This window comes from Grammomys surdaster, unplaced genomic scaffold (assembly GCF_004785775.1).
Source record: "Grammomys surdaster isolate TR1022 unplaced genomic scaffold, NIH_TR_1.0 126219, whole genome shotgun sequence".
NCBI lineage: Eukaryota > Metazoa > Chordata > Mammalia > Rodentia > Muridae > Grammomys > Grammomys surdaster.
The window spans coordinates 9148899-9173493 of NW_021621022.1; the positions used below are offsets into that span (position 1 = coordinate 9148899).

At 48.3% G+C, this 24595-nt stretch overlaps 1 protein-coding gene across 3 annotated transcripts in view; it reads right to left on the reverse strand.

Annotated features, from left to right (window-relative positions):
- Bmp1 (bone morphogenetic protein 1) overlaps positions 1–24595 on the reverse strand; it is a 45035-nt gene that overhangs the window by 19143 nt on the left and 1297 nt on the right. For 2 of the 3 annotated variants that reach the window (XM_028758714.1, XM_028758716.1), the window contains exons 2-9: positions 17382–17495; positions 14381–14545; positions 14083–14200; positions 13629–13807; positions 13082–13187; positions 10865–10989; positions 10224–10339; positions 944–1046 (exon numbers count right to left, since the gene is read on the reverse strand). In XM_028758714.1, the coding sequence (XP_028614547.1) occupies positions 944–1046; positions 10224–10339; positions 10865–10989; positions 13082–13187; positions 13629–13807; positions 14083–14200; positions 14381–14545; positions 17382–17495 (1026 nt within the window). Of the gene's footprint in view, positions 1–943; positions 1047–10223; positions 10340–10864; positions 10990–13081; positions 13188–13628; positions 13845–14082; positions 14201–14380; positions 14546–17381; positions 17496–24595 lie in introns of those variants that run through there. The other variant, XM_028758715.1, reaches the window with a different exon arrangement.

Here is a 24595-nt window from a genome sequence, read left to right on the forward strand (position 1 = left end):
CCCCTTTGCTCTAATTCTGTGCCTCTGTTCCCAATGGTGCTTTAGATTTTGTTGTTAAGATCTTCCTATGTAGCCCAGGTTATCCTCAAACTCAGGATCTTTCTGCCTCCGGCATCCCCAGAGTAAGAAGAATGACACTACTATGTCTTGCTTTTTCCTGTGGCTTTGAGCATTCTTTTTTTTACTATATATATAGAATTTATTTATTTTTTATTTATATGAGTATACTGTAGCTATCTTCAGACACACACCAGAAGAGGGCATCAGATCCCATTACAGATGGTTGTGAGCCACCATGTGGTTGCTGGGACTTGAACTCAGGGTCTCTGGAAGAACAGTCAGTGCTCTTAACCGCTGAGCTCTCTCTCCAGCCCAGCTTTGAGCAATCTTTATCCCACTCACTTCATATGTGCGTTCGCACACATGTGCACACACATGCTAACACACACCCAATCAGTGGCAAAGTATCTTGTACAAATAGAGCCAGATCCAAGCCTACAGTTATCAAGGTGAGTTAAGGGCCTGCCACAGTAGGTTAAAAGCCAGGCCATATCATGGATACCCAAAAGTTGGACCTTAAAGATCAAGGAAATCCCAGAGAGGGTGTGAGCCTGGAGTTACAGGATGTGAAGAGCGGCCTGGCAGACATCTTTGTATATTCCTTTGATTCTCCCAACCCTCACAGTTTAAAAGCATCTCCAGAGAGTAGCCCCAAGGCCGGCACTAAGAACTGGAAATCTGCAGCATCACAGACAGAATTCGCCCGCTGTCATGGCACTAATTACTGTCACGGCACTAATTAGTGTTGGGACTACCTGGGACAAACTACATCAGAGCTTGTAGGTCTCATACCAGGATGTCACCCTGCTTAGGATATTGAGTCCCAAAGTGTTCCAACAAAGAACCAGGGGGCTGAGGAGGCTGAGGAGCCAGTGGCCTTTACCTCGGAGGGGCGCCTTTCTCCAGAAGCCATCCCGCACCTCCACATAGTCATACCAGCACAGACGGCTTCGGTACAGGTCCATGGATGTGAAGTTCAGAATAATCTAGGAGAAGAAATAAGGAGGAGAGAAGGTTACATGGCTCCCACTCTGTACCTGCCCCTGGGTTCAGGTACATGTCCACTGCCTAGCAGGAGAGAAAGTTAACCATCACCAGCCATGTACACGTGGCCCTCATCAGACTAACTGAAAACACCTGTCGGCCGCTCCCATTAGCAACCCCCCACTGGGGCTCAGGGCTTCCACTGCCTTGCACTCCCCACTCCAGTATAGGCCAGCTACTGTGCTGGCTTAAATAACCAGTCGGGTTCCTCACAGTCAATATAAATAACGATGCCCTTAGGGAAGAAGGCAGGGCCCGGAAGGGCTCAGAAGGGTGTTAGGGTACTGGGGGGTCTGAGATGGAAAAGAAGGGGCCAGAACAGACGTTGGAACACCAATCATACAAACTCCCTGGGCCCTGATTCCCAGAAGGGGCAATGGTATCTGCAGGGACTAATGTCAAGTCACAGTCCCTCTAGGGAATGGGTTTAACATATATCTCTGTCCTTATGGAGCTTATGAACAGGATTACGTAAGTATGAAGACTATACAGAAAAAAAAAATGTAAAATCCAGCCCACGGGCCTGGGTTTGAGTCAGCCCTATATTTCCTGCTCAGTCCTAGGGTCAGCCACACGACTTCCCTGATCCAACGTCAGCCAGCTCCTGTGATAGCCTCTGACACCACAGTATTCCCTGGAGACAGGAGGAATCATACCATCATCCTGACAATGGCCACAGCCCTTTAATAAGTCTCAAGGCTCCATAACCATAGCCAAAAACTTTTTAAAAAAGATTTTACTTTAGAGTTGGGCATGGTAGCACACGCCTTTAGTCCCAGAACTAGAGAAGCAGAGGCAGAAGGATCCTGTGAGTATGAGGCCAGTTCTAAGACAGGCAGGACTACACAGAGAGATTATATATAAAAATAAAGTTCAGTTTATATGTACCTGAGTATATGCATATGTATCACATGTTTGCGAGATGCCTGCAGAGGCCAGAAGGCGTGAGTTCCTCAAACTAGAATTACAGGTGGTTGTGAGTCAACCCATGCGGGTACTGAGAAGGGTTGTCTTAACTGCTGAGCTATCTCTCCAGTCCCCAGGACAATGGATTTTTAAAAGGCAGAGGCCTTCCCTATAAGGGAATGTACTTGCTTAGAAATGTCCAGAGGGATCCCCAAGTCCCCTGTGCTGTCATAGTCCCCGCACGGTTCCAGGGTCAGGTTTGTTGTGACCTGTGGGGTAGGAGGTGTGATTGGACACTCAGCTAGTGGGCTTTCCTGCTAAAGGGACAGGGCCACACCTCTCCTTGGCTTCTGTGTGGAAGCTAGATGCTGAGATCAGAGGATAGGATCAGACAGATTCTAAGGCTGGCACGAGCACCCAACGTCCGTATCACTATCAGCAGGACTGGTTTCTGCACACTCTCTCCAGCTTTGTCAGTGCTGCATCTGGATGCCTGTTGGTTTTTTTATTTCTCTAGTGTGCATACGCACAGGCACATGGAGGTCAGAGGACAGCTCTCAGGAATCCGTTCCCTTTTTCCACCATGTGGGTTCTGAGTATCAAACTCAAGTTGACAGGCTTGGTGTAAAGTCATCTTGCTAGCCCTACTGAGTGGTTTCAATCATCACCTATCCAGTCTTTTCTCCTGGCCTCAGTCCCAGGACATCTGCCCTATTCTCTATGTCCCTCTGGACCACGCCCCAGCACACCATGCCCTAGGCTCATTAATGAGCACGAGCCCTTCCATACCCTCCACTCCTAGGACCCTGTTCCCACCTCTGTGCTCCATGAAGCTCACACTCCCAGCAGTTCTCACCGTGACCACCAGGGTCTGAGACTAAGATGTTTCCATCGCCCCTCCCTGCCCACCCCTTAGGCGGCAGTCCCCGCTATTCTTTCTTACTCTATTTGCGTAAGTTTTACCAATTGTAGTAACTTCAAATGTAATCAGAATGAGGCTGTATCTTTGAAGTGAATTATATGTCTGATAAATTATTCGTCATTATTATGAAAAGTTATTGGTATTATTACTAACGTCAGCGTTTTCGAAAAGTGAAGCTGCAAATCCATTCTAGCTCTTTCCACGGAGCCACAATGTCACGTGACACATAGACCATCCCCCTCAGCCCCACAGTCCCCGCCTCCAGTTGGCCTGGAACTCCCTATGTAGACGAGGCTTACAGCGATCCATCCATCTGGCTCTGTTTTGAAAGTATAAACCCCTCCATCCAACTCATTATCCCTTTTAGGAAAATGACCAAGCGCTTCCACAGAGGGAAACAGCCAAGGGCTGGCAGCCTTCAAAGTGAAGCGACTGCTGGCCTGCACCAGTACTTCCCTCACACTCAACCTCCGTGGTGTGAACTCCAGACTCACACTCCTCTTCCAACTTAACTGTTCTCACCTAAAAACTGGAAGCTGGTCACACCCAGATCATTGACTTCTGCCAGCATGGACAGCCACGCCTGCCTGTGTGAGTGACAGTACCACCAGGCCCTTGGCACTGATGAGCTCCTCTCTAGGCCATCCTTCCAGCCATGCCTTCTGTCCATCCTCCCATCCTAGACCCACATTATGCTTTGTCCTTGTTCTTGGCTCTGCCCTGCCTGAGCCACAGCAGTCAGAGTCAAGCTTTTATTGTGTCTACCTGATCAGACCCAGCCTCAGCTCAAAGTCCTTTAAGACACGTAACAGGCATAACTCAGGATAAACTCCCAAGTCCTCACTTTGAAGGACCTCGTTCTATCTCTGTTACCTCTGACCTTTCCTCCCAGCATTCCTCCTTACTAGGCTCCAGGCACACGGACCATGCTCATCTTCAACCACACCAAGCCTGTCTCGAGACCTTTGTACTTACTGTTGGAAGTGCTTGGCTGATGTCTGCAGATGCTGCCCCACTTTCCACACGCCTGCCATGGATGGGGACCTCTCTGAACACCCCACATGAGTCACCCTCCCCTTTCTGTTGATTCCTCCCCAACGTGCACTACCATCTCCCTGCTCTCAGAGACTTGCTGATGCATTCTTTATCTGCTTCTCCTCCAACATGGAAATGCAAACCCAGGCAGGCAGAAATCTCATCTGTCCCCCTCCACATGTAGCACTTAGTAGGTACTTAATAAGTTATCTCTCAACTACAATTTTGCTTTCCGGAATCTTCAGGCGGGCTTGCCTAAATCTATAAAAATGGAAGTGTAAATATGTCTACTGAAACATTTTGGGTAATAATGAAAACCTGAAAGAACTTACAGTCAACTGTCCTTCCTTCACTAGAAGAGAGGTAGGCGCTGGTAGCCCACACCTTTAATCCCAGCAGGTAGGGGGCAGAGGTGGGCTTCCGTGAACTCTGGGAGTTTGAGGCCAGCCTGATCTACAGAGTTGCAAGACAGCCAAGGCTAAAAAGAACAACCCTGTCTTGAAAAACCAGAATAGGAGGGAAGGCTGGAGAGAAGAAGGGAGGAAGGGGGGGAAGGAGGGAGGGAAGGAGGAGGGACAGACAGACAGACAGACATGGAGAGACAGAGAGACAGAGACAGACAGAGAGAAATGACGAGGACTGATGGACGAGCAGCTATGAAAACAGATGAGGTAATCTATTCAAGCTGACCCAAAGTAAGGCCAGGATCTACTGCTAAGCGCAAGGCAAGCTGCAGAAATCCATTATGTGACTGTGAAGTCCTTTTGGCTTTATGTGTGTCACATAGACAAACACATCAAAGCATTCCTCATGCTTAGTCCCTGTTGAGAAGTGGGATATAAAAGATTAAGGAGGAGAATATTCATTTTTTTAACATTGTGTTTATGGACTGTTCAGGCATTTATATCAGGCACATGTTATTTTTATATATCTAACAAATGACAAAAATATCCATCGCGGAATGCCAGATGGAGGAAGGGATTCTGAAAGCTGAGGCGCAGCACCCTGACTCCCACACTCACACCCTCTGCCCCTCATGCAGGCGGCCCCCTTGGCCGCCCAGCAGCTCGAATGAGAACAAGCATCTACTTTCCCTCACACAGATGAACATGGAGGATGAGCTCCAAAGTCACCACACCCAGAGGGCCAGAACCCCAGAAGGCCCACCCAAGACCTCCCAAGGGCTTAGACAGACAGCGATCACCTGACTTGGGAGGAAGAGATCTTTGTTGGTGGTCAGTAGCATCCTCACGGGAGGCAGGGCACTGGCTATATTGAGATCAGACATGTCTAATTAAGAGTTGTACTGACTTCTGTCATGTGGACACAGCTGTGCCCTGGTGGCAAGGGCTCTGCCCTTTGCCAAAGAAAATCTGGCCAGCTCTACCGTTTCCTAGCTGAGGACTTGGGGTGTTTAGTTCCACTTCCTTGAGCCTATATTCGTCAACAGATTGGAGGGGGATCTCAAAGGGCTGCACTGGAGACATGGGGATTACGTGAGGTACAGTGTATCCATCTGTGAAGAGGTTCCCTCAAACATGGTGGTGCTCTCGAGGGCCAGCCAACAGAGTACTACCCTTCTTGCTTGGGAAGGCGCTACCTGAGGCCATTAACTACGTCACCCCTTAGACAACCCACAGGCTTCAAGGTGGCCTCACCCCACAATCTTAGACTCATCACCAAATTCCTTGGTGCTGTTTTTCTCATCTGTGAGTGGGTAAGAGGACCTGCCTCACAGGCCTTAAGGGAAATCAGATGAGTAAAGCTTACTTCATCATCTGGTGCAAGGTAGGCAGACAGTAAGCATGAATTTTGCTTTTAGAACTCAATTTACTTAAGTCTTTGCAGCCCTGGGCATTGAATCCTGTGCCTTGCACATGCTAGGCAGGTGCCCTGTCACTGAGCTGCACATTGCTAGTCCTCCGTGGGAGTCCAGTCAGTCCTATGCCACCACTCCAAGCTGTTTAGGACATCTGGACATGCAGTGGTTCAGATCAGAATTCTGGAAGTAGGGAGAGACAGTAGGGCATCTGGAAACTGACTAGTGCTTACCCATCTATCCACTGGGGACACAGAGAAGGTAACTGAAGCCAACCTTTGTTGAGATGTCTCTGCACACTATATATTGCTCAAGCTTTTTCTGGATATGAGTTCCTTCAATCCTCATATAAATCCACAAATATTGGTCCCATTTCGCAGGTAGGAAAACAAAGGCACAGAGTGTTTCATTGTCTGGGAAGCACTGTCAAGTCCCAAGGTCGACTGCTAAGTACACGAGTGTTGACAAACGTTTGGTTCACCATAAGGGACCCTTTCTCAAAGGTAACATGCCAAGATGGGCCTAAGAGAGCAGGTGGAAAGCAACTTCCCCGCAGCCAGATTTGATGTCAAAGTCCAAATGCTCGGGAAGGTGGCTTTACTGCTGACAAATCAGGCATTTCCCTGGGTAAACCTGGTCAGATTTACGTAAGTGCTGCGAGCCTCACTTCCCTGGTCTACACAGTAGAGGTGGCAATGACAAGCTTAAAGATGACTTATAGGCTTTAAGAGACTATGTGTGTCATATGCCTGATCCATTGCTTGGCACATCACTGTTCTAACAACAGATCCAGGGCCCAAGGTTACAATTTTAAAGTGAGAGGCAGAACGAATAATAGAAAGTGGCCCTTATTCTGAAAACACCAGCCTCCCGGGGTCCTTTCAAGGTTCATGGCCCCAGAGTGCCATCTTGGATTTTTTTTTTCAGACAAGGTTTTACAATGGATGTCCTGAAACTCGCTATGCAGAGATCCATCTGGCTTTGCCTATCAGTGCTGAGATTAAAGGTCTGTGCTAGGGCAACGGCCTGGATTTACTTTTTAAAAATTGATACATTTCCTTTTTTTAAAAATTAGTACATTTCTATAACCATGCACTGGTGAGTTTATAATTTTTATCTTGAATCTACTTCTTTCCCTGGAGCTCTGAGAAGGGTTCTGAAAAGGGATGAAGATCTTTTGGAAATTATGGAAGGCTTACAGGCCAGGGAGGCTCCTGAATCAGACCCTGTGACCACTTAGAGACAAGGGAGCTGGCTGGCCCACACAGTCAGAGACTACTGGGGAGAAAGCTGATCCAGGCTGCGTGGTCTCACTCTATTTATTTATTTATTTATTTATTTATTTATTTATTTATTTATAAATATTTATTTATTTATTTATTTATTTATTATATGTAAGTACACTGTAGCTGTCTTCAGACACCCATATGAGGGCATCAGATCTCATTGTAGATGGTTGTAAGCCACCATGTGGTTGCTGGGATTTGAACTCATGACCTCTAGAAGGGCAGTCAGTGCTCCTAACCACTGAGCCATCTCACCAGCCCGAGTGGTCTCACTCTTGATGGCTGGGTCACGCACGTTCCTGACCAGGAAAGGCAGCCATGTTCTACCTTGGCTGTTCATCAGGAACCAGACTCTTTTGTGAATCTGCACATCTCTGGTCCTTGGCCCTGCACTAGGTGCTTCATAGGATTACAGGTTTGTTAGAACAATTGTTGAAATGTTGCACCAGGGCCTCAGAACAGAACAGTTTTATAATCACAGACCAGTGTATCCATATGCAGTTTCTATGTGACCTTGGGCCAGGGACTGACTTTTGTAAGTTCATTTTCTCATAAGCAGAACAGGGACCATGTCAACATCAAGACTGTGATGCTGCCATGCTAACTCAAAAGCACAGTGTAGGCTGAGGATTACAGCTAAGGAAAGCCTTTGCATAACTAACCCTGGGCTTGACTGCTATAACACACAAGAACATAACACACAGAAATCACTGAACTCATGTTTGACAAATCATAAGCTCAATAACTGTAAGCTATTGTCATCATCATCATTGCTATTATTTATACTTATGAATAAGATTTCCAAAACCTGGAATAGAGGCCCTTGGGAAGGCAGTGAGGGCTCAGCCCATTCAAAATAGCAGACACTTGCAATTTTGAGATTTGGATTGAGAAGAACAAGGGACAAGACGGCTTTTGAGGGAAGATGGCAGGATGCCAGCTAAGGAAGGGCTAACAGAACTACCAAAGTCTCAGTAAGAGTCTGTCACAGGAAACCATGATCCCCACGCTGCAAAAACAAATGCCATGCACCGTCTGAAAAGCCGCTGCCCAGACGGAATGGAGAGCAAGGCACTCCTCTCTACGTTGACGCTTGTCTCTGGGCTTCACAGATGATGTCACAGGACAGTCAAATAACTTGCAGATGTGATCAGTGTGTGTAATCTCAATAGCTCACAGCAAAAGCTTTCTCAACTTTGAAGAGTTATGTGTGTGCCCGTGTGAGTGTGCACGTGGAAAGGTGGCTACGAGCCGATTCTCGGAACTGCAAACCATGGATTGAACATCAATCCACAATTAAAAAGACAGTCTTTGGCTACTTAGGAAAGAAGCATTTGGGGATGTGTGTGTGAGGGGTGGAGTGTGGTCTACTGAAACAAGGCCCACTGGCGAGTGCATTTCTCTTTTGAAAGGGACTTTTTCCTCAACTCTTGGGACAGTGGATGTGATCTGGTAATGTATTCCAGCTCCGAATTCATCCCTGCTGATAGGTTCCTCTGCTAGGGGAAGATGCCAAGGCTTCAGAAGAGTGCAACAGGTGGCGGCCTGTGGCTAGGGATAATGTCATCAAAGACCACTTCTAAGTTGCAGAAGACCTGCAACTTAGTGGGCCAATGGGAGTTTGGAGGGAGCTCTTAGACTTACTTTGACTTGTGTCCTGCTCAAGATTCTGATTAAAGCTCAGGACAGTGTCACATGTGACATACTTAATCAACAAGAAACGGTGGAGGTGAGAGGCAGGTAGGACTTCCTGGACAGTGGAACTCTGATTCTAAACCCTCTTTGCACGAGGTATTGCAAGGCTCCTTGAAAAAAATGTAACACTAAATTAAACACCACATTCCAATTACGGGAAAGAACATAGCTGCTCGCTCTTGGGAACAATAAAAATATGAGGGACACAGAAGGTCCAGGGTTGGCTGAAAAATCTAGGCTTCATGTGACAAGGCCATGCTTGGGCCTAAGAAGTCACAGGAGGGGCTGGAGAGCTGTTTCTGCTCTTACAGTGGATTGGAGTTTGGTTCCCAGTGCCCTTATCAGACAGTTCACAACTGCCTGTAACTTCAGCTCTGGGAGGATCTGATGCCTCTGCCCTCCTTGGGCACCTGCACTCAGGTGCATATACCTTCCGCTCCTTCATATACAAATAATAAAATTTAAAAAGAAAAAAGAAGTTCCTTCCTACATTGGGAGGAAACAGGAGGTGAGTTACAAGGACCTGCTCTTGAGAAGCCCTGAGGGTTTTCAGGGATAGACACTCCCTGCTTTCTCTGAAACTCTGTAGTATGAAGAGTTGGGGAGAGAACAGAATAGAAAAGTAAGAGAAGTCCCAAGTCCTAATAAACTCAGGTATTCAAACAAGGGTAGTCAATCATGCAGTGGGAGTCTGCACTAGGTAAGCTCGTGGGTCCCTCATGTGTGTGGTGTCTAGTCTGCTCACCTGAACGAGCAGCAGGCAGGGAAGGACCTGAAGGTCCCAGAACAGCTAGGAAAAAGGGTAGGAAGGCTAGCCATGATCAGAAGCATCTTGCTCGAGGCATTTGCTTTACTCTTAGCTGTTCTCGAGACCACAGCTTGTGAGAACTGAGAAGGGCCCTTTGGGACTCCCTGACTCAAGCTCTGACGCTACAGTGGAGAGAGTCAAGGGATGGGGCTGAATGGTTCACCCAAATCCACCCAAGGCATCCCAGAAAAGGCTGGGCTTGACCCAGGCCCTGGGAAGGGCTTACTTCCTACCCTGTCCTTGTTAACTGTATGACCTGGGCAAGTTACTTAATTAATCTTCCTGTAACTCAGTTTCTTCCTCTGTGAAATGAAGACCCAGGGTGGCCATAAAAATAAGAGGAGGCATGTGACAAGCACTTTAAAAAGCACTCAAGAAGAGCTAGCCCATCACAATAGAACTACATGGTAACTGTACATAGCAACTCTATCTTTGGATTAGCCCTGATGTACAGCTTGCTGAGGAGAAGGGAGGCAGAGCGAGGCTTGACTGGGTAGAAACCCTCCTCATTACATACTTAGTGCATTTATGCCGATGATCAGGTAGGTCACCTTTCTGCCAGAAGTCCCTGGGCTAGGCCTCCTGGGGGTGATGCTATCCCATTCTTGGGGTCCTAATAGACTCAGATCGGTGATCAATCACAGTTACCTTCTCCCCGGGTGTGACAGAGATGCGCCATACACAGTGCATGTGGGCAGAGTAGCCATTGGGATATTCGGGGGAGGAGAAGTTGCCAGTGCTGTCTTGGAGGGTCTCACCACAGGCTGTCAAGGGAAAAACAAGTAACTAAGCTGCTGACTGCAGGTGCCAGACCCTCAGGTCACCCCTGCGTCTTGGAACCCTTAGAGGAGACAAGAGTGACTAAACAAAGGTGTTCTGTCCCTTTAAGATGTACCCCTCCTCCTTACATATGAGCATAAACCATCCTACTTCCCTGGTCTAGTGCTGCCAGGGTAACCAGATGCCCTGTTGTCAAGGAAACATGGATTCCAGAGTTGAGGTCAAACTCGTTTGGTGGGCCTCACCTCCTCCTCATTGTCCAGGGGAGAGGCTAGTTGCTTCCCCTTTCTGCCCCTGCTATTCCTCATTTTTCTAGGCCCTTCCTACCACCTACCAGCCTAGCCCCAGGTTGGTCCTCAACTGGAATACTGTCTTTCCTTATTGCCCCTCCTTCCCAGCACTCGTCTCTGAGACTTACAGATGTTACTTTCTAGGGATTCCTGGGCCCTGACCCCTGTCTTCCTTGGACCCTACCTTCCATCCCTGGTCTGTCCCTTCCCTGCTCCAACCTGGGCATTTGTAGAGCTTCCGGGCCTGAGCGATGTCCCCCTTGCTGAGTCGGGTCCTTTGGCCAATGGAAGGCTTCACCCCATTCACCTCATACTTGGGAACAATGGTGTCCAGGAAGATGCCCCTGAGAAGGACATGAGGAGACTGAGGATGTGAATTTGCTGGAAGGTGGGTGAAGAAGAAGGGTGGTGTGCTCATCCACAGCCACAGGGCATGACTCTGCCAGGGCCCAGACATTCCTCAGCAGGGTCAGGGAAGGGCGGAGATGTCTCACCCTGTCATTAAGCTGCCCACTGACCAGCAGCCACCCTGTTCCGTGGCAGCTATACCACAGGAGCTGTGTGTGGGGGGAGCCCCAGAAATGCTTTGAAAGATCAGGGGTCCAGGCCGTTACGCTCAGACTGGCTTAAAACCGCAGCCCTGGGCAAGCCTTGGGCTCTCATCTGTCATCTCTGCAACACCACCCAGCTTCCACCCCCAGACCTCAAATTCGGTCCCAATCGACTTCTCTCTTGACTTCCCAGGGTCAACTCATTACCCTCTGACATGGCTGTGATTGGAGTAAGGCCCAAGGGTAACTGACAGCAGCTTCCACGGTGGCCAGCCAGCTCCCGGGCACAGTGTCCCTCTCTCCCAATTCCCTCCTGCTAACCTCCGCCTTTCCATTTGGGAGGAGCAGAACAAAGAGGACACAGCAGTTCTCCCCTCCCCAGGGTCCCTGACTCACATCCAGCTGGGAAGGTCCCGGCAGGGGGTGGGAGCATGATGGGAAATGGAAGGAGGGTCTGTGGGGGTGGAGGACTGAGTGAGTTCACCTCCACCCCCAGTGCAATCCCCACCCCCACCCCGTCTCCATCTCCATTCTCAGGTCCTGAGGTTCAAAAAAGGGTCAAAAGGAGCTTAGAGAGGAAGGGGGGGAGGGCCACCACTCAGACAGGGACATGGGTGCAGGAAGGCCAGTCCAGGGAGGGATGTGAGGAGAGGTGGGGACATTCCTCCCAGTCCTGCAAGAGGGACTTCTCCCATCAAGCCCTGGTTAAGGAGTTACCTTGTGAACTGGCAATGGGGACCAGTCCAGGGCAAAAGTCAAGCTTTGTGCAAATTAGCCAGTCATAAAATAGACAAAGCAGTCCTGCTCTGCGACCTCTGCTGAAGCAATCAAACGTTCAAGCTCTGTAGGTGAGCAGGACCACTCAGTGGTCAAGACACTTGCCGCCAAGGCTGATGAATGGAGTTTGATCTTCACAACCCACATTGTGGAAGGAGAGAAACAGCTCCTGCATTTGTCCTCTGACCACCACCACAGGTGCAATGTGGCATGTGCATGCACATATGTACACAAATATATATGTGTAAGAGAGAAAGAAATAATTTAATGTTCAAATCCTGCCAGGGTTACACAGTAAACTCAAGCCCAGTCTGGGTAACTTAGTGAAACCCTCTTTCAAAAATAAAAAGTAGGGGGCCAGAGAGATGGCACAGTGGTTAGTTAAGAGCACTGACTGCTCTTCCAGAAGACCCAGGTTCAATTCCCAGCATCCCATGTACAGCTCACAACTGTCTGTAATTCCAGTTCCAGGAAATCTGGCAGACACACATACAGGTAAAATACCAATGCATATAAAATAAAAATAAAATAAATTTTAAAAAGTTAAAAAATAAAAATTAATAGGGTCTCAAAAAACCAAAAAAAAAAAAAAAAAAAATTTAATAGGACTGCGCACATAAGACAAGGGAACACCACTTGCCTGTGTCACAAGGCCCTGGGTTCAAATCCTAGTACTGCAAAACAAAACAAGGCAGAGAGGGCAGACAGCTAGAAGGAGGTGATCCCCTCTGGGCACCACCAGAAAAATAAACTGCCATGATGGCAGATGAGGGACAAGCCTGGCTCCTTTGGGTTGGCACACTTTGGAGACCCCACACAGCAGGACCTGAGAACTCAGCCATTTAGCCTTCTAGGCCACAAACTCTTGCCTCAACACAGCAATGGATTAGCCCATGCCTGCCAGCTCCTCACTAATGGGAGAGACAACTAAGGCAGACACAGCCACTAGTCCTTTGTTGAAGGGCTGCAGGCACCCAGAAGGCTATCCTTGGCTTTGGTGCCTGCTGGAGCAGGGCAGGACTCAGAAAACGGGAAGTCTGCACGGAAATGGCTTCCAGAAGGTAGGTAGGCATGGGCTTCCCTGAGCAAGGCCCAGACCGTTTCTCACCTGGAGAATGTGTTCCGGGCATAGTGCATGATACTGTCAAAGTCGTAGGTCTCTCCCAAGGACTCCACTTCTTGAACCTCCATTTTCAGGAAGTTATACTCCTGCCCTGCAAAGTCGGTGAGAAAAGTGGGGGTGGGGTCGAGGGAGTGGCCTGCGCCCTCCCTACACCTGTACCGGGGAGGGGCTGCCTCTCTGAAGGTGTAAGGGAAATAGAGGGGGAAAGGGACAGGGACATCTATAAAGGAGTCCTTCCCAGCAGAAAAGACTGGAGAACTTGCTGAAGGGAAGGTCAGGAGACCACAAAGAAGGAGGAAGGACAGAGACTTACAGGGCCATGATGGAGAAGAACAGAACTAGCCAGGATGGGAGACGGAGGACAGGTAAGCCTGTGGGGATATCCAGAGACAAGCTGACTGTAGTCTAGCCTTCTCACCAGAAGAGCTGGCTTCTGGGTACTCAACCTGACCCCCATGTCCAGGACCTGTGTCAGACCCCTAAGCAGCTCCAGAAGCCCTAGGATGGGATCCAGACCCTGGGGTGTGTGTACCTGGCTGTATGTTCTCTCGTACAATTGAGACATGGCGGTCCCGGTCGGGCCGCGTGTGCTCGTGCCAGAAGCCAATGACATGGCCCAGCTCATGGACCACGATGCCAAACTTGTCACAGTTCTTGCCGATGGAGATGGCCTGGGGGCCCCCACCTCGGCGACCCACGTAGGAGCAGCACCTGGAGGGCGGGGCCAGCTCAGGGGGGTGGTCCCGAGCTGGGGGAGTGCATCCACTCAGGGGCCGGGCCAGGCTGCTGGGGGTTTGTGCAGGGGTGCGGATGGCCCTGGGCACCCAATTCGCAGGCTTTATGCCAGGGTCTGAGCCATATCAATGGGAGATGCCCATAGCAAGGAGAGGGGATGGCAGGCCCAGCTGAGGGCAGCAAGGGTGCCTAGGGCAGAACCTGGCTGGGATTCACCACCAAGGGTATAGTGCCCAGGGGTCCCTGCTCACCCGCAGGGTCGGTAGGTGAACACAATATAGCTGTCCTCATCTGTGCGCTCCAAGAAGGTGACGCAGGTATGTTTCTCCCAGTGTCTCATGGCCTGCCGGAAGACTGCCCTCTGGCTGCCTGTGGAAGGAAAAGCGGGGCTGTCATACTGTCCAGCGAGTGGGGGTTGGGGGCACTTTCACCTACTGATACAGTGTTACAGCCAATCTGCAGGCACACTGCCTGGCCAGGAGACTGCGGACTGGCCAAAGGCAACAAGGCCAAGGCCAGGTGTAGGCTCACTCACAGTAGCACACTCACCAGTGAAATTCCCTCCAATAACAAACGGGATGACCCCATCGGGCCACACTCGCTCTGGTCTGGATGTCGCTGCCCGCCTGCTCCGAGGCCTGCCTCTCCATCTGCCCCTGCTTTCCCTCTGCGGCTGCCCACTGGTGTTCTGACCACCCAGGGCAGAAGAGTTTCCTGGAATGGAAAGAGGAAAGAGTCGGGGTAGCAAGTGAGTGGCCAGGAAGAGGAGACATAGAATAGTGGAACCCATTATTTGTAGATTCTGCATTCACAAATCTGCCTACTTTGCTAAAATGTATTTGCTACTCTTAAATCAATACTGTCAGGCTTTCGAGGTCATTCATGGACATGTACGGGGCAGAAAAAAAAAAGTTGGATGATCCAATCACTGTGTGCACATGCTTAGCCAAGATCGAGCACGCTATTCTGTCAGTTTCTTTTAGGTGAACTGAGAGCCACTTTTTAATTTATTTTTATTTTTATTTTATTTTTTGATTTTTTGAGACAGAGTTTTTCTGTGTAGCCCTGGCTGTCCTGGAACTCACTCTGTAGACCAGGCTGCCCTCAAACTCAGAGATCCGCCTGCCTCTACCTCCCAAGTGCTGGGATTAAAGGCTCTCACCACCACTGCCCAGCTTAAATTTTTTTCTTAATTCAGTTATTTAAAATGGTTCCTAACTAAAGTGCTCACATGCTCTCTTGTGTTCCCAAAGGAAGGAAGCTGGGCTCATAGTGATGCAAACCTGTCATCCAGCTCCTGAGAGGGTGAGGCCTGAGGGTTATGAGTTCAAAGCCAGCTTGAGTTCTACACTGAGTTTAAAGCCATCCTGGGCAACTTAGCCCCTATCTCAAAATAAAAAAGCAAAAATGGAGCTGGGCATGTACCTCAATGGTAAATGCTTGCCTGGCATGTATGAGGCCCCAGATTTAATCTCCATTAACACACACACACACACACACATACAAAAACATAACAAACAAAATCTGGGATAAACCTCCCCAAGAAATGCCCATATTCAATATATTTGTTTGGGCTGAAGTCAATTCCACTAGCCACGAGTTCAGTATTAATGAACCAACTTTATACTAAATTAGGTGTCTTTAAGTGAAACACACATAAAATGTGGTCATACAGTGATCAATTTACAAAATATGTGACCAAAGGCTGGTGGGAACTTATGTTTCTCCTAGGAGCAATGACTCAGTATCTGCTAATTCATTCTTCATGGTGTCTATGTAAAATCACTATAAAGTTCTGTAATAGCTGTGAGGCTGTCTTCTAAGTATCTGGAGCTGACGTGGATAGCAGGAACGGGCGAGGACTCCAAATTAAAACAATGAGGCACTCATTTCCCAGGGAACTGTGGGGACCCAAGGGATCTGAAGTTTGGATAAAATCTACGTGCTTTCTCAGGGCTTCTGGGTCTAAATTCCCACATGACATCAAAGCTCCATGGCACTGAGGCAAGTGCCACTGTCTGTACCTGAATGTAGGAGACTAAGGACAAAGTTTTGCCCCAGATCACCCGGTGGGCTGGCCACATGCCCTGGTAAGACTTTCCCCTGTGCTATCTATCTCCACTAATCTCCACCAAAGTCCTGTAAATGTCTTTAGTCAATAAGACACCAGAATACCCTCTGATTCCAACCGGCCTCCTGGGTAGTTGGCTTAAAATCCCTAAATTGCTCACAGCAGGATCATTCCTCCTGCTGGACAAGGAAGATGGCCTGGCACATCACCTATGCCCAGAACTGAACCTCAACAGGAGTCTCTTGCTTGGGCAATGGGAGAGATCCATATGGGCTTTCTGAACCATGATCCAGTGCCATCCTGATGACAGACTGCCCCTCAGCACAGCAGTGAGAAGGTTGGGAAAAGCCAATCCAGCCATTCTCTTTCCCCATCCCCAATGCCACATAGGTTGGTAGGTGCTTGGGCCACCAGGGAACAAAAGGCTTTGAGCCCAGCTTTAGGACTTGTCCATAAGTCCTCTCTGTGTGGCATGGAAAGATATCAACTGTACACGTAGAACAAAAGAACACTGCAAGTAAAGATGAATAGTTGAGTCTTGGAGACAGTTTGGGATATTGAAGAAGCTCAGGAGGATGGGTCCAGAGAATGCAGAGAAGCTTCCATGTTGGGCCCTGGAGACCCAGGACCAGAACTATGATATTGGCCATAGCATCATGGATTGGGAGACAAAGGTCTAGATTCTAGTTCCAGCCCCGCCACCTACATGCACATTGTGTGTAATACTGGGCAAATCATTTTACCTTTGTGAGACATAGTCTCAGCTTCTGGAAAACATGAGTGGTCCTGACACTCATCACTTGTCCTAGTTGGAGTTTTTGTCAAGTTGATACAAGCTAGGGTCATCTGGGAAGAGGAACTCTTGAGAAAATGGCCCAATAAGATTGGCCTTATAGGTAAGTCTGTCAGGTATTGTCTTTATTAGTGATTGATGTAGGAGGGCCCACTTACTGTGGGTGGTGCCACCCTTGGGTAAGTGGTCTTGGATTGTATAAGAAAGCAAAATGAGCAAGTCAGGAGGAGCAAGACAGTAAGCAGTATTCCTCCATGCCCTCTGCTTTGAGTTCCTGCTTTACTTTCTCTCAGTGATAAAGAGTATAACCTGAGAGGTGTAAGACGACATAAGCCCTTTCCTCCCCAAGTCGCTTTTCCTCATAGTGTTTTATCATAGCAATAGAAGCCCCCTAACTATGACACTCCTGGAGGTGGTTGGAGACAGTCAAGTAGTATAATACTTTTGAAAGTATTTTGTAAGCTATATGTCAGAAAAATGCTGCTTTTTGGCTCCCATGGGTGACAACATTTATTTCTTTTCTGGAGGAAGGATAACTCTATCCCAAAGGAAGGCAAGCCCCTGTGTTGGGTTCAAGTTCATGGCCTCTGTCCTGGGAGGGCCTGGCTGGAAATGGGAGGGGGGTTTCTTGTTTCCCAAATCTGAAACGTTTCTGGGACACAGAGAGCCAGCCTATCCCAGTGTACCTGCAGCTGTGATGGATGACTTCTGGGCTGTTTGCTGTCTGAGAACTGCAGCCTGCTGCACCCGGAAGGCCCTCAAGTCCTCCTCATCCAGGGCAATGTCCCCAAGGAAGGCAGCTGGAGGAAAAGAAGAAGCCAGAGGCTGAGTTAATCTTCTTACCCTGGGCTGTACTCCTTGTACTTACAGCCCTGACCCACTGAGTACACAGCCCTGACCCTACAGCCATATTGATTCTCCAACACCACATGAGAGAGACAGAGAACAGCAGATCGGCTTCTGGAATCTCTTTAGAGATGATACTTGCCTTTTACTTCAAATCCCAACAATAACGAAGTGTTATGACACTCGCCTATAGCAAGAGCTATTCAGGCAGCTGAGGCAGAAGGATCACTTAGCTCTGGGGTCTGGAGGCTAGCCTGACTAGTATAGCAAGACCTACTCTTAAACAGTAAAGTGGCTCAGTGAGCAAAAGTGCTTGCCTCCACATCAGATGACCTGGGGAAGGCGAGAACCAACTCCTGCAAGCTGTCCTCTGATCTACACCACACACAAACACACACACACACACACACACACACACACACACACACACGGTGGGAGGAGAGAAAGGGAGTAAATAAAAATGTTAATAAATAGTTCCGTGAAGACGCAATTGTGTCACCTTTCCCAGCTTCAGCAAATGCTAATTAGTACCTATTATGGGCTGATCATTAAGTCAGAGACTAGCAACGCAGAAGAGGCCCCTAGCCCGGTTGGTGCTAATCTTTACAATACAAAGTTCATACAAATAATGACTCAGAGAATCTACAGAGAGACAAGTGCTCTAACAGTGAGACACTGAAGAAAAAACTGTTTAGTGTCTAAAAGCACATGTGTTAAAAGTTTGGTCCTGAAGGTGGCGCAATGGGAGGTTCTGTGCACCATTATAGGTAATTACGGTGTTCTGTATGTATGTGCATACGTGCATGTGCGTATGCCTGCCCTTAAAGGGGATCGTGGGACCTGGTTCTTTCCTTACCCCATTTTGCTCTGTCAAATGTCCCCACCACAATCTACTGCCTATAAGAGGCTCCAGAAGCATATTCTCCACTATCTTGGACTGGAAACTCGGGAATTGTGAGCCAAAATAACCCTTTTTTTCTGTCAGTCAGTCCTACGGTGTTTGGTTACAGTGTCAGAAAGTTGACTGACCAGCCATCTATCTGTGAGCCTATGCTAAGTATGTGGTATCACATAGTAAATGCCATTTCAACCAAATCAGGGAGGGTATGGATTATTGTAAGTTGTCTAATATGTTTGCCTGGCCCAATAAGACTTGGCATGGGTTAGGCAAATCTAGGAGGCCAAAACTTAACACCAAGAAGTTCCTAGTTATCAGGGAAAGGTGTAACAGTTGCCAAACAAACCCTAAATTTCTGAGTCCTCCCTCTGAAGAGGAAAGGCCCAGAGGTAGAACAACTTCACCCCCACCCCTACCCCCAGGAGATTATTTCCATTTCTGGGCCTGGGAAGAGAAGCTTCTGGAGAGATGGGTTGAGTGGCGTATCTTCTCTCTGAGAAGTCTAGGATAAGAGGAAGTAAAGACATAGCACTGTCTGCTTTGAAAGGAGCCCAGATGTAAGCCTCACACTGGGCTGGGCTGGGCTCGGGGAGGCGGGAGGTCAAGCTGGAGGTGGAAGGGCAGCAGCTTCCCTGCACTCAGTCGTGGTGACATCTGCTTCTCATCCCCGCAGAGTCAGCATTACACAAATTGTTTTAACCTTGAGGCCTTACACACGGGCTCCTCCTCCCAAGTTGGCCCCACTGGGTGGATACGTATACATTTACTTTATCACACACTTAGTCAGACACAGATGGGTAATGTCCCTATGGGCATATGGTGACATCCAAACCCATGCTGTCTGTGCAGAGCCACTGAGGTCAGAGACTCCACCCCTGCACATTCGAGCAGCACTCAGCATTGGATTTTGGGTAGAAAGAACACATCAAATGAATGGATGGATGAATGAATGGATGAATGGATGAATGAATGAATGAATGAAAGTAAGAAAGAAATATCATGCCAGCTTTCTTCTGGTCTGCAAATACTTGTGCAGAGACACATGCTCACTCAGACACAGCTCAACCGGATGTAGCAGTGACCTCTGTAGTCATCAAGCCAATCTTTCATTTAACAATCTAGGAAACTGAGGCCCAAAAGGAAACTGGCTTAAGTTAGACTATACAAAGCCTCTGGAAGGACTGATTTATATTCAGGCTTCACCATTCCTAGTCCGGTGGATTTACTCAAGTTCATTACCTCTCCGGAACCCGTATTGTAAATACATATATACAAAAATAGACACTCAGACACACACATCCACAAAAAAAAAAAAAATACCCAGCCACAGAGTTCTTTAAAAATACAGATACAAGCTCCAACACACACAAGCCAGTGGCAAGCTCTGAACTCATTAAGCCAGTAATAGTAGCAATAATGACACCTTATGTAAATGCTTGTTGAAATTTACCCAGCGCCTACCAGCTCACAAAGTGTTCACTCACTAATGAGTCCATTTAATCCTGGCCCACCCACAACATGCCCAGGAAGCCATACGGCACCCCTAGGAGTGTCCCATTACAAACATTTGGAGAGATAACCTTGAAGCTAGATGCCAGCCCCCTTCCTTGACTTCAGAGATCAGGACCCTGGGGCCAAAGGGAGAGAAGCATGTCCAAGGTCACCAGGTGGTAACTAGTTAAGAGTCTCTTTTGGTGCTTAGGAAGACTTCTCTTAAGATGACACCCTCTATGACCCAGGCTTAGTAACTGAAGTGACAGAGACGGAAGAAGCATCTCAGATGCATGCAAAAAGGGGTATGGAGGGCCCCCATGTGACAATACCACAGGACCACCTCACACTTCTGTATGCTTTGTACTTTTGCACGTACATGTCACCTCTGGGCTTTTACATGCACATCCATGGGCGTCACCAGACACAGTTGTCCCTCAGTCTCCCTGCGGTGTTGATTCCAGGATCCTACAGACTGCATAGACTTGACATGCTCAAGTCCATATATATATATACTTTATATATATGTTTGGATAGGACCCACTCATGTCCTTCCCATGTTCTCTCCCCTTTTTCTTCTTTTTCTTTTTTTTGAGACAGAATCTGTTGTGGCCCACTCTGACTTTAAACTCCCTACGTAGCCAGAGAAGGCCTGGAAATTCTGATCCTCCTGCCTCTATTTCCCAAATGCTAGATCTACAGATATGGATCACACTATACCTGCTCGAACTCAGAACTTTGTGTATGCTAGGCAAACATGCTACCAAATATCCTTACCCCTCCTACATACTTTAGATCATTTCTAGATGGCTTATGATGCTTAATATAATGTAAATGCCAAGTAGATATTATACTGCATTTCTTAGGTGATAATGAAAAAGTCTGTAGATGTCCAGATCCTTACAGAAGGCAGCTAAGCCCACGATGGACTATGAGCAAAGAGCAGAGTCTTTGGAAGGTAAGACTGGTCTGTGAATCTGGTTTGGATCCCAGTAGCTGACATTCATATCAGCTTTTTGAAACCTCTGTTTTCTCCTATCTAAAAAAAAGACACATAATATAATGTATCTCCTAAGATTACTTCTAGGAATAAGGATATGTATAGGAAGCATCTAGTACTAAGCCTAGAGCACAGAAAGTAACGGCTAAGCATCCAGTTCACTGTGCTCGCCACAACAATCTTGGAGATTCAGCCAGCTCCAAACCTTTCCTAAGACATACTGAGTCCCTTGCACTCACTCCCCATCTGAATGAATCTGTGGACTGACACTACAGAACCATGATGGCCTATGAGTCTGGACAGTGTGGGACCAGGGCAGGGCAAGTAGAACGAACAGGGTTGGCTACAGAGCTCAGCTGGATGCCCTGTGGTGGAGATGTCATGGCTGAAGAATGCATGGGAACAGAGTGGGGGCAGGGTAGGGTGGGAGGGGAGCTTATGGCCAGGAGTTGGGCTGACAGCTGGTCCATCTGGGATCCTAACCTTAGGAAGCTGGACAATCTAGATGCAAGAGAGTTCAGGATGCTTTCCTGGCCCAAAGGAAGCCCTGGGGTCAAGGTCAGGGTCAAAGTAGCAACTGTTTTCAACACAGGATCAGAAGTTTTTGTTTTGTTGTCTGGCTGTAAACCAGGCAGGAAGCACTTGAGGCTCTGAAGCCAGGCCCAGGGCTGGAAGGGAAAGATCACAGAGACACACATATCAATATGCATGTGGACCTAGAGAGTAATCTTTGTCCCCCAGGTCAGCTTCTGGACTCCAAAGTCCCCTCCCCTTGGCATGGCCAGGTCTCACCTCCTGAGTGGAGCCTGGCTGGTGTGATGGAGCTCCAAGGCCTGGTATGCAGGAAAGGCATGTATTCTTCTCAATGAATGCAGACTTGTAGCCAAAGGAGGAAGTACTTATAGCCCCAGACTATGCAAATAGACTCATTCCTTTGTCCACTTACACACCGGTGCACAACTGTGCCTGTGCTCACACAAGGACCCAACACTCACAGGTGAACAGACCTGCTATGAAGCAAAGACTCACATACAAATATATACAAGGCATTCCCTGTGGGAGTTCCAGTGTGTTCTTACACATAAGAGAAGAAAACAAAAAGCATTTCCTCAAAGGAAAGGGGCTCCTAGGAATGGACAGAGCAGTGCACATATGTCGGGAGGAAGAAAGAGCTACTAAGCTGCCTCCATATACCTCCTCAGGAAGTGGCCTGCTCCCTGCCACCACCACCAGTGTTTTCCCCAAATCACTAGAGAAACAGAATTCATGAGTCCCTTCTCCTGCCAGCAGTATTGCCACATGCTTTAATCCCAGCACTCAAGAGGCAGAGACAGGTAAGATCTCTGTGAGTTCCGGGCCAACATGGTCTAAAAGCAAGTTCCAGGCTGGCCACAGCTGTACAGTGAGATCCTGTCTCAAAATAAAATGAGAGTCCCTTCCTCCTGAGGCATCTAACCGGTCCCTAACATTAGGGCCCATAGAGACGTTTTCCTCTACCCTTAGGGCACCTAAAAAGTAAGGGTGACTCAGGCAGGGAAGAGGGTCTTAGGTAAGTGGAGTGACTCACTCAGGATGTCTGGAAGAGGGAATGTGGCCTGGTGAGAGATAAGATCATGTGCTTCCTCTGGATTCCATACATGGGCCACAAAGTCCCAGGGGTGAGGGTGGTGAGAGGGAGCTGTAAGTACAGTCCACCACTCCTTCTGCAGACAAACCGGCTGTTGCCTGAGGTCTAAGTGAAAGCTAGATGTGTCAGTGGTAAGACACTAGGCAGGGAGTCTCTGAAGTCCTCGTCCAAGGCTCGGCATTCAACATAAGAAACCAGAGCTTCCAGTAAATAACCTGAGAGCAGGCTTGGTAGAATCAGCCTTACAACACATCAATACCCCAGGTTGGCTTCTGGCCCAAAAGTTCAGAACCTTCTCCAGGACATCAAGGGTCTTAAATTTTGTCCTTACTTTAACAGCCACCATAAGTGGATGCTGTGGCTCACCCCTGTAATCTTAGCATGTGGGAGGCTGCGGGCAGAGGATGATGGGTTCAAGGCCAATTTGGTGAGACCCCCATCTACAAAAGTAAATAAATAAATCTAATGCAAACAGAAACTAAAGAGATCATTTCAGATGATGAGGCCTGGCTATGTTTAGAATAAACTGCAAGGTCCCATTTGAGTTGGGGAAAATCAAAGAGTTTTCAGTGCTAGTTCTCTGTGTGAGAAGAGGATGCAGGAGGATGTAGAAGAGGCTGTGGAGGAAGAGGGAGGAGGAGGAAGGGGGGGTGTACCAGCCCCTTCCAAAGGAGGCAGAGACAGACACCTGCCACAAGCTGGAGGAGGACAGCAGACAGGGCTTAGCAGAGGTATATGTACACCAGTCCAGTCTCCTCCAGGGGTGGGCCACAGGGCCTTGATATTAGTCACACCCAAGAAGGCCTGATCTGACCCTGAAGCTTGGCCTTGTCAGGCGTTAGGACCTCTCAGCCACCTCAGGCCTGGCTGAGCTCCCCACCAGCCTCACTTCACCCTGGTAGAGAACTTTCTCCAGAGCCCTTGTTTGAAGCTCCAACTCAGCCAGCCCCACCCTAGCATGAAATCTGAGACTGGGGATGGAGCCCTGAGCCTATTGCTATTCCCAAAAATCACTCCAATTTTCAACATGAGCATAGCTTCCTACCCATTCTTTGAGGCTGTGCTCCTGTCCCGGTGCCTCCACAAAATCTCCACTCTGCAAACCTTCCCAGACCCCTTCAATCACTTTGCTCTGCCCTCCCCATCACCAGGAACAAAGAAGGGATGAGGGAACCCTGATCTTCCTGGCTTATGCTGTGTACCATTAGTGTACTCTTGGGCACTTGCTTAGAATGTGATCTCTTTAAGGACAGAGATCTGTCTGGCAACTCTCTGTACCTCTCACAACATCAAACCCAGCCCTGAGACATATCAAGAAACATACATCGCTGAATGGATACAAGATGCAGAACAGGATCAGGAAGATGTTAGCTTTTCCTAAAATCCAAGTGCATACCCTCTCAAAGACATTTAATCAAAAGCTGGAGGCACACAGCACAGGGAATGAACATTTATATAGTGTTTATTGTGTGTTAATAATAAGTGAATTATATATGTTCTCAGATCTAGCCCTTACCACCAGCTAGTTCTCTAATGAGAAAACTGAAGTTCAGAGACTATGCTCAGCTTTCCTGGTGGCTAATGAGTCCTTCAGATCCCATGCTTATTCTTTGTCCTGCCCTCCTACCACACACGGTGAGATAGAGACTTTTAATGTCCTGGTTTGCCTACAGGACAGGCATGGAGAGGAAAGGGCTGAAGGGTTTGGCTTGTCATGACCACAGTAAAATTATCCCTATCCAAGATTGTAGCTGCTTGTCCCAAGACTTTGTGTCCATTCCTTGTGTCCCAGTCCCTGGCACTAGCTCTTTGCAGACAGGCTGAAGTCAGAAGCAGGAAGTCGAGGAAAAGTTGTGACATCTTGTCCCCAGTGTGTTCTAGGTAGCCTGCTCAGGAACACCACTTAGGCCAATGACCTGAGTGTCTGGTCATCTGGTCACTCCAAGGGGATCACAGCAGGAGGTTCCTCATGAACAAAGATCACATACACACACACACACACACACACACACACACACACACACACACACACACACAC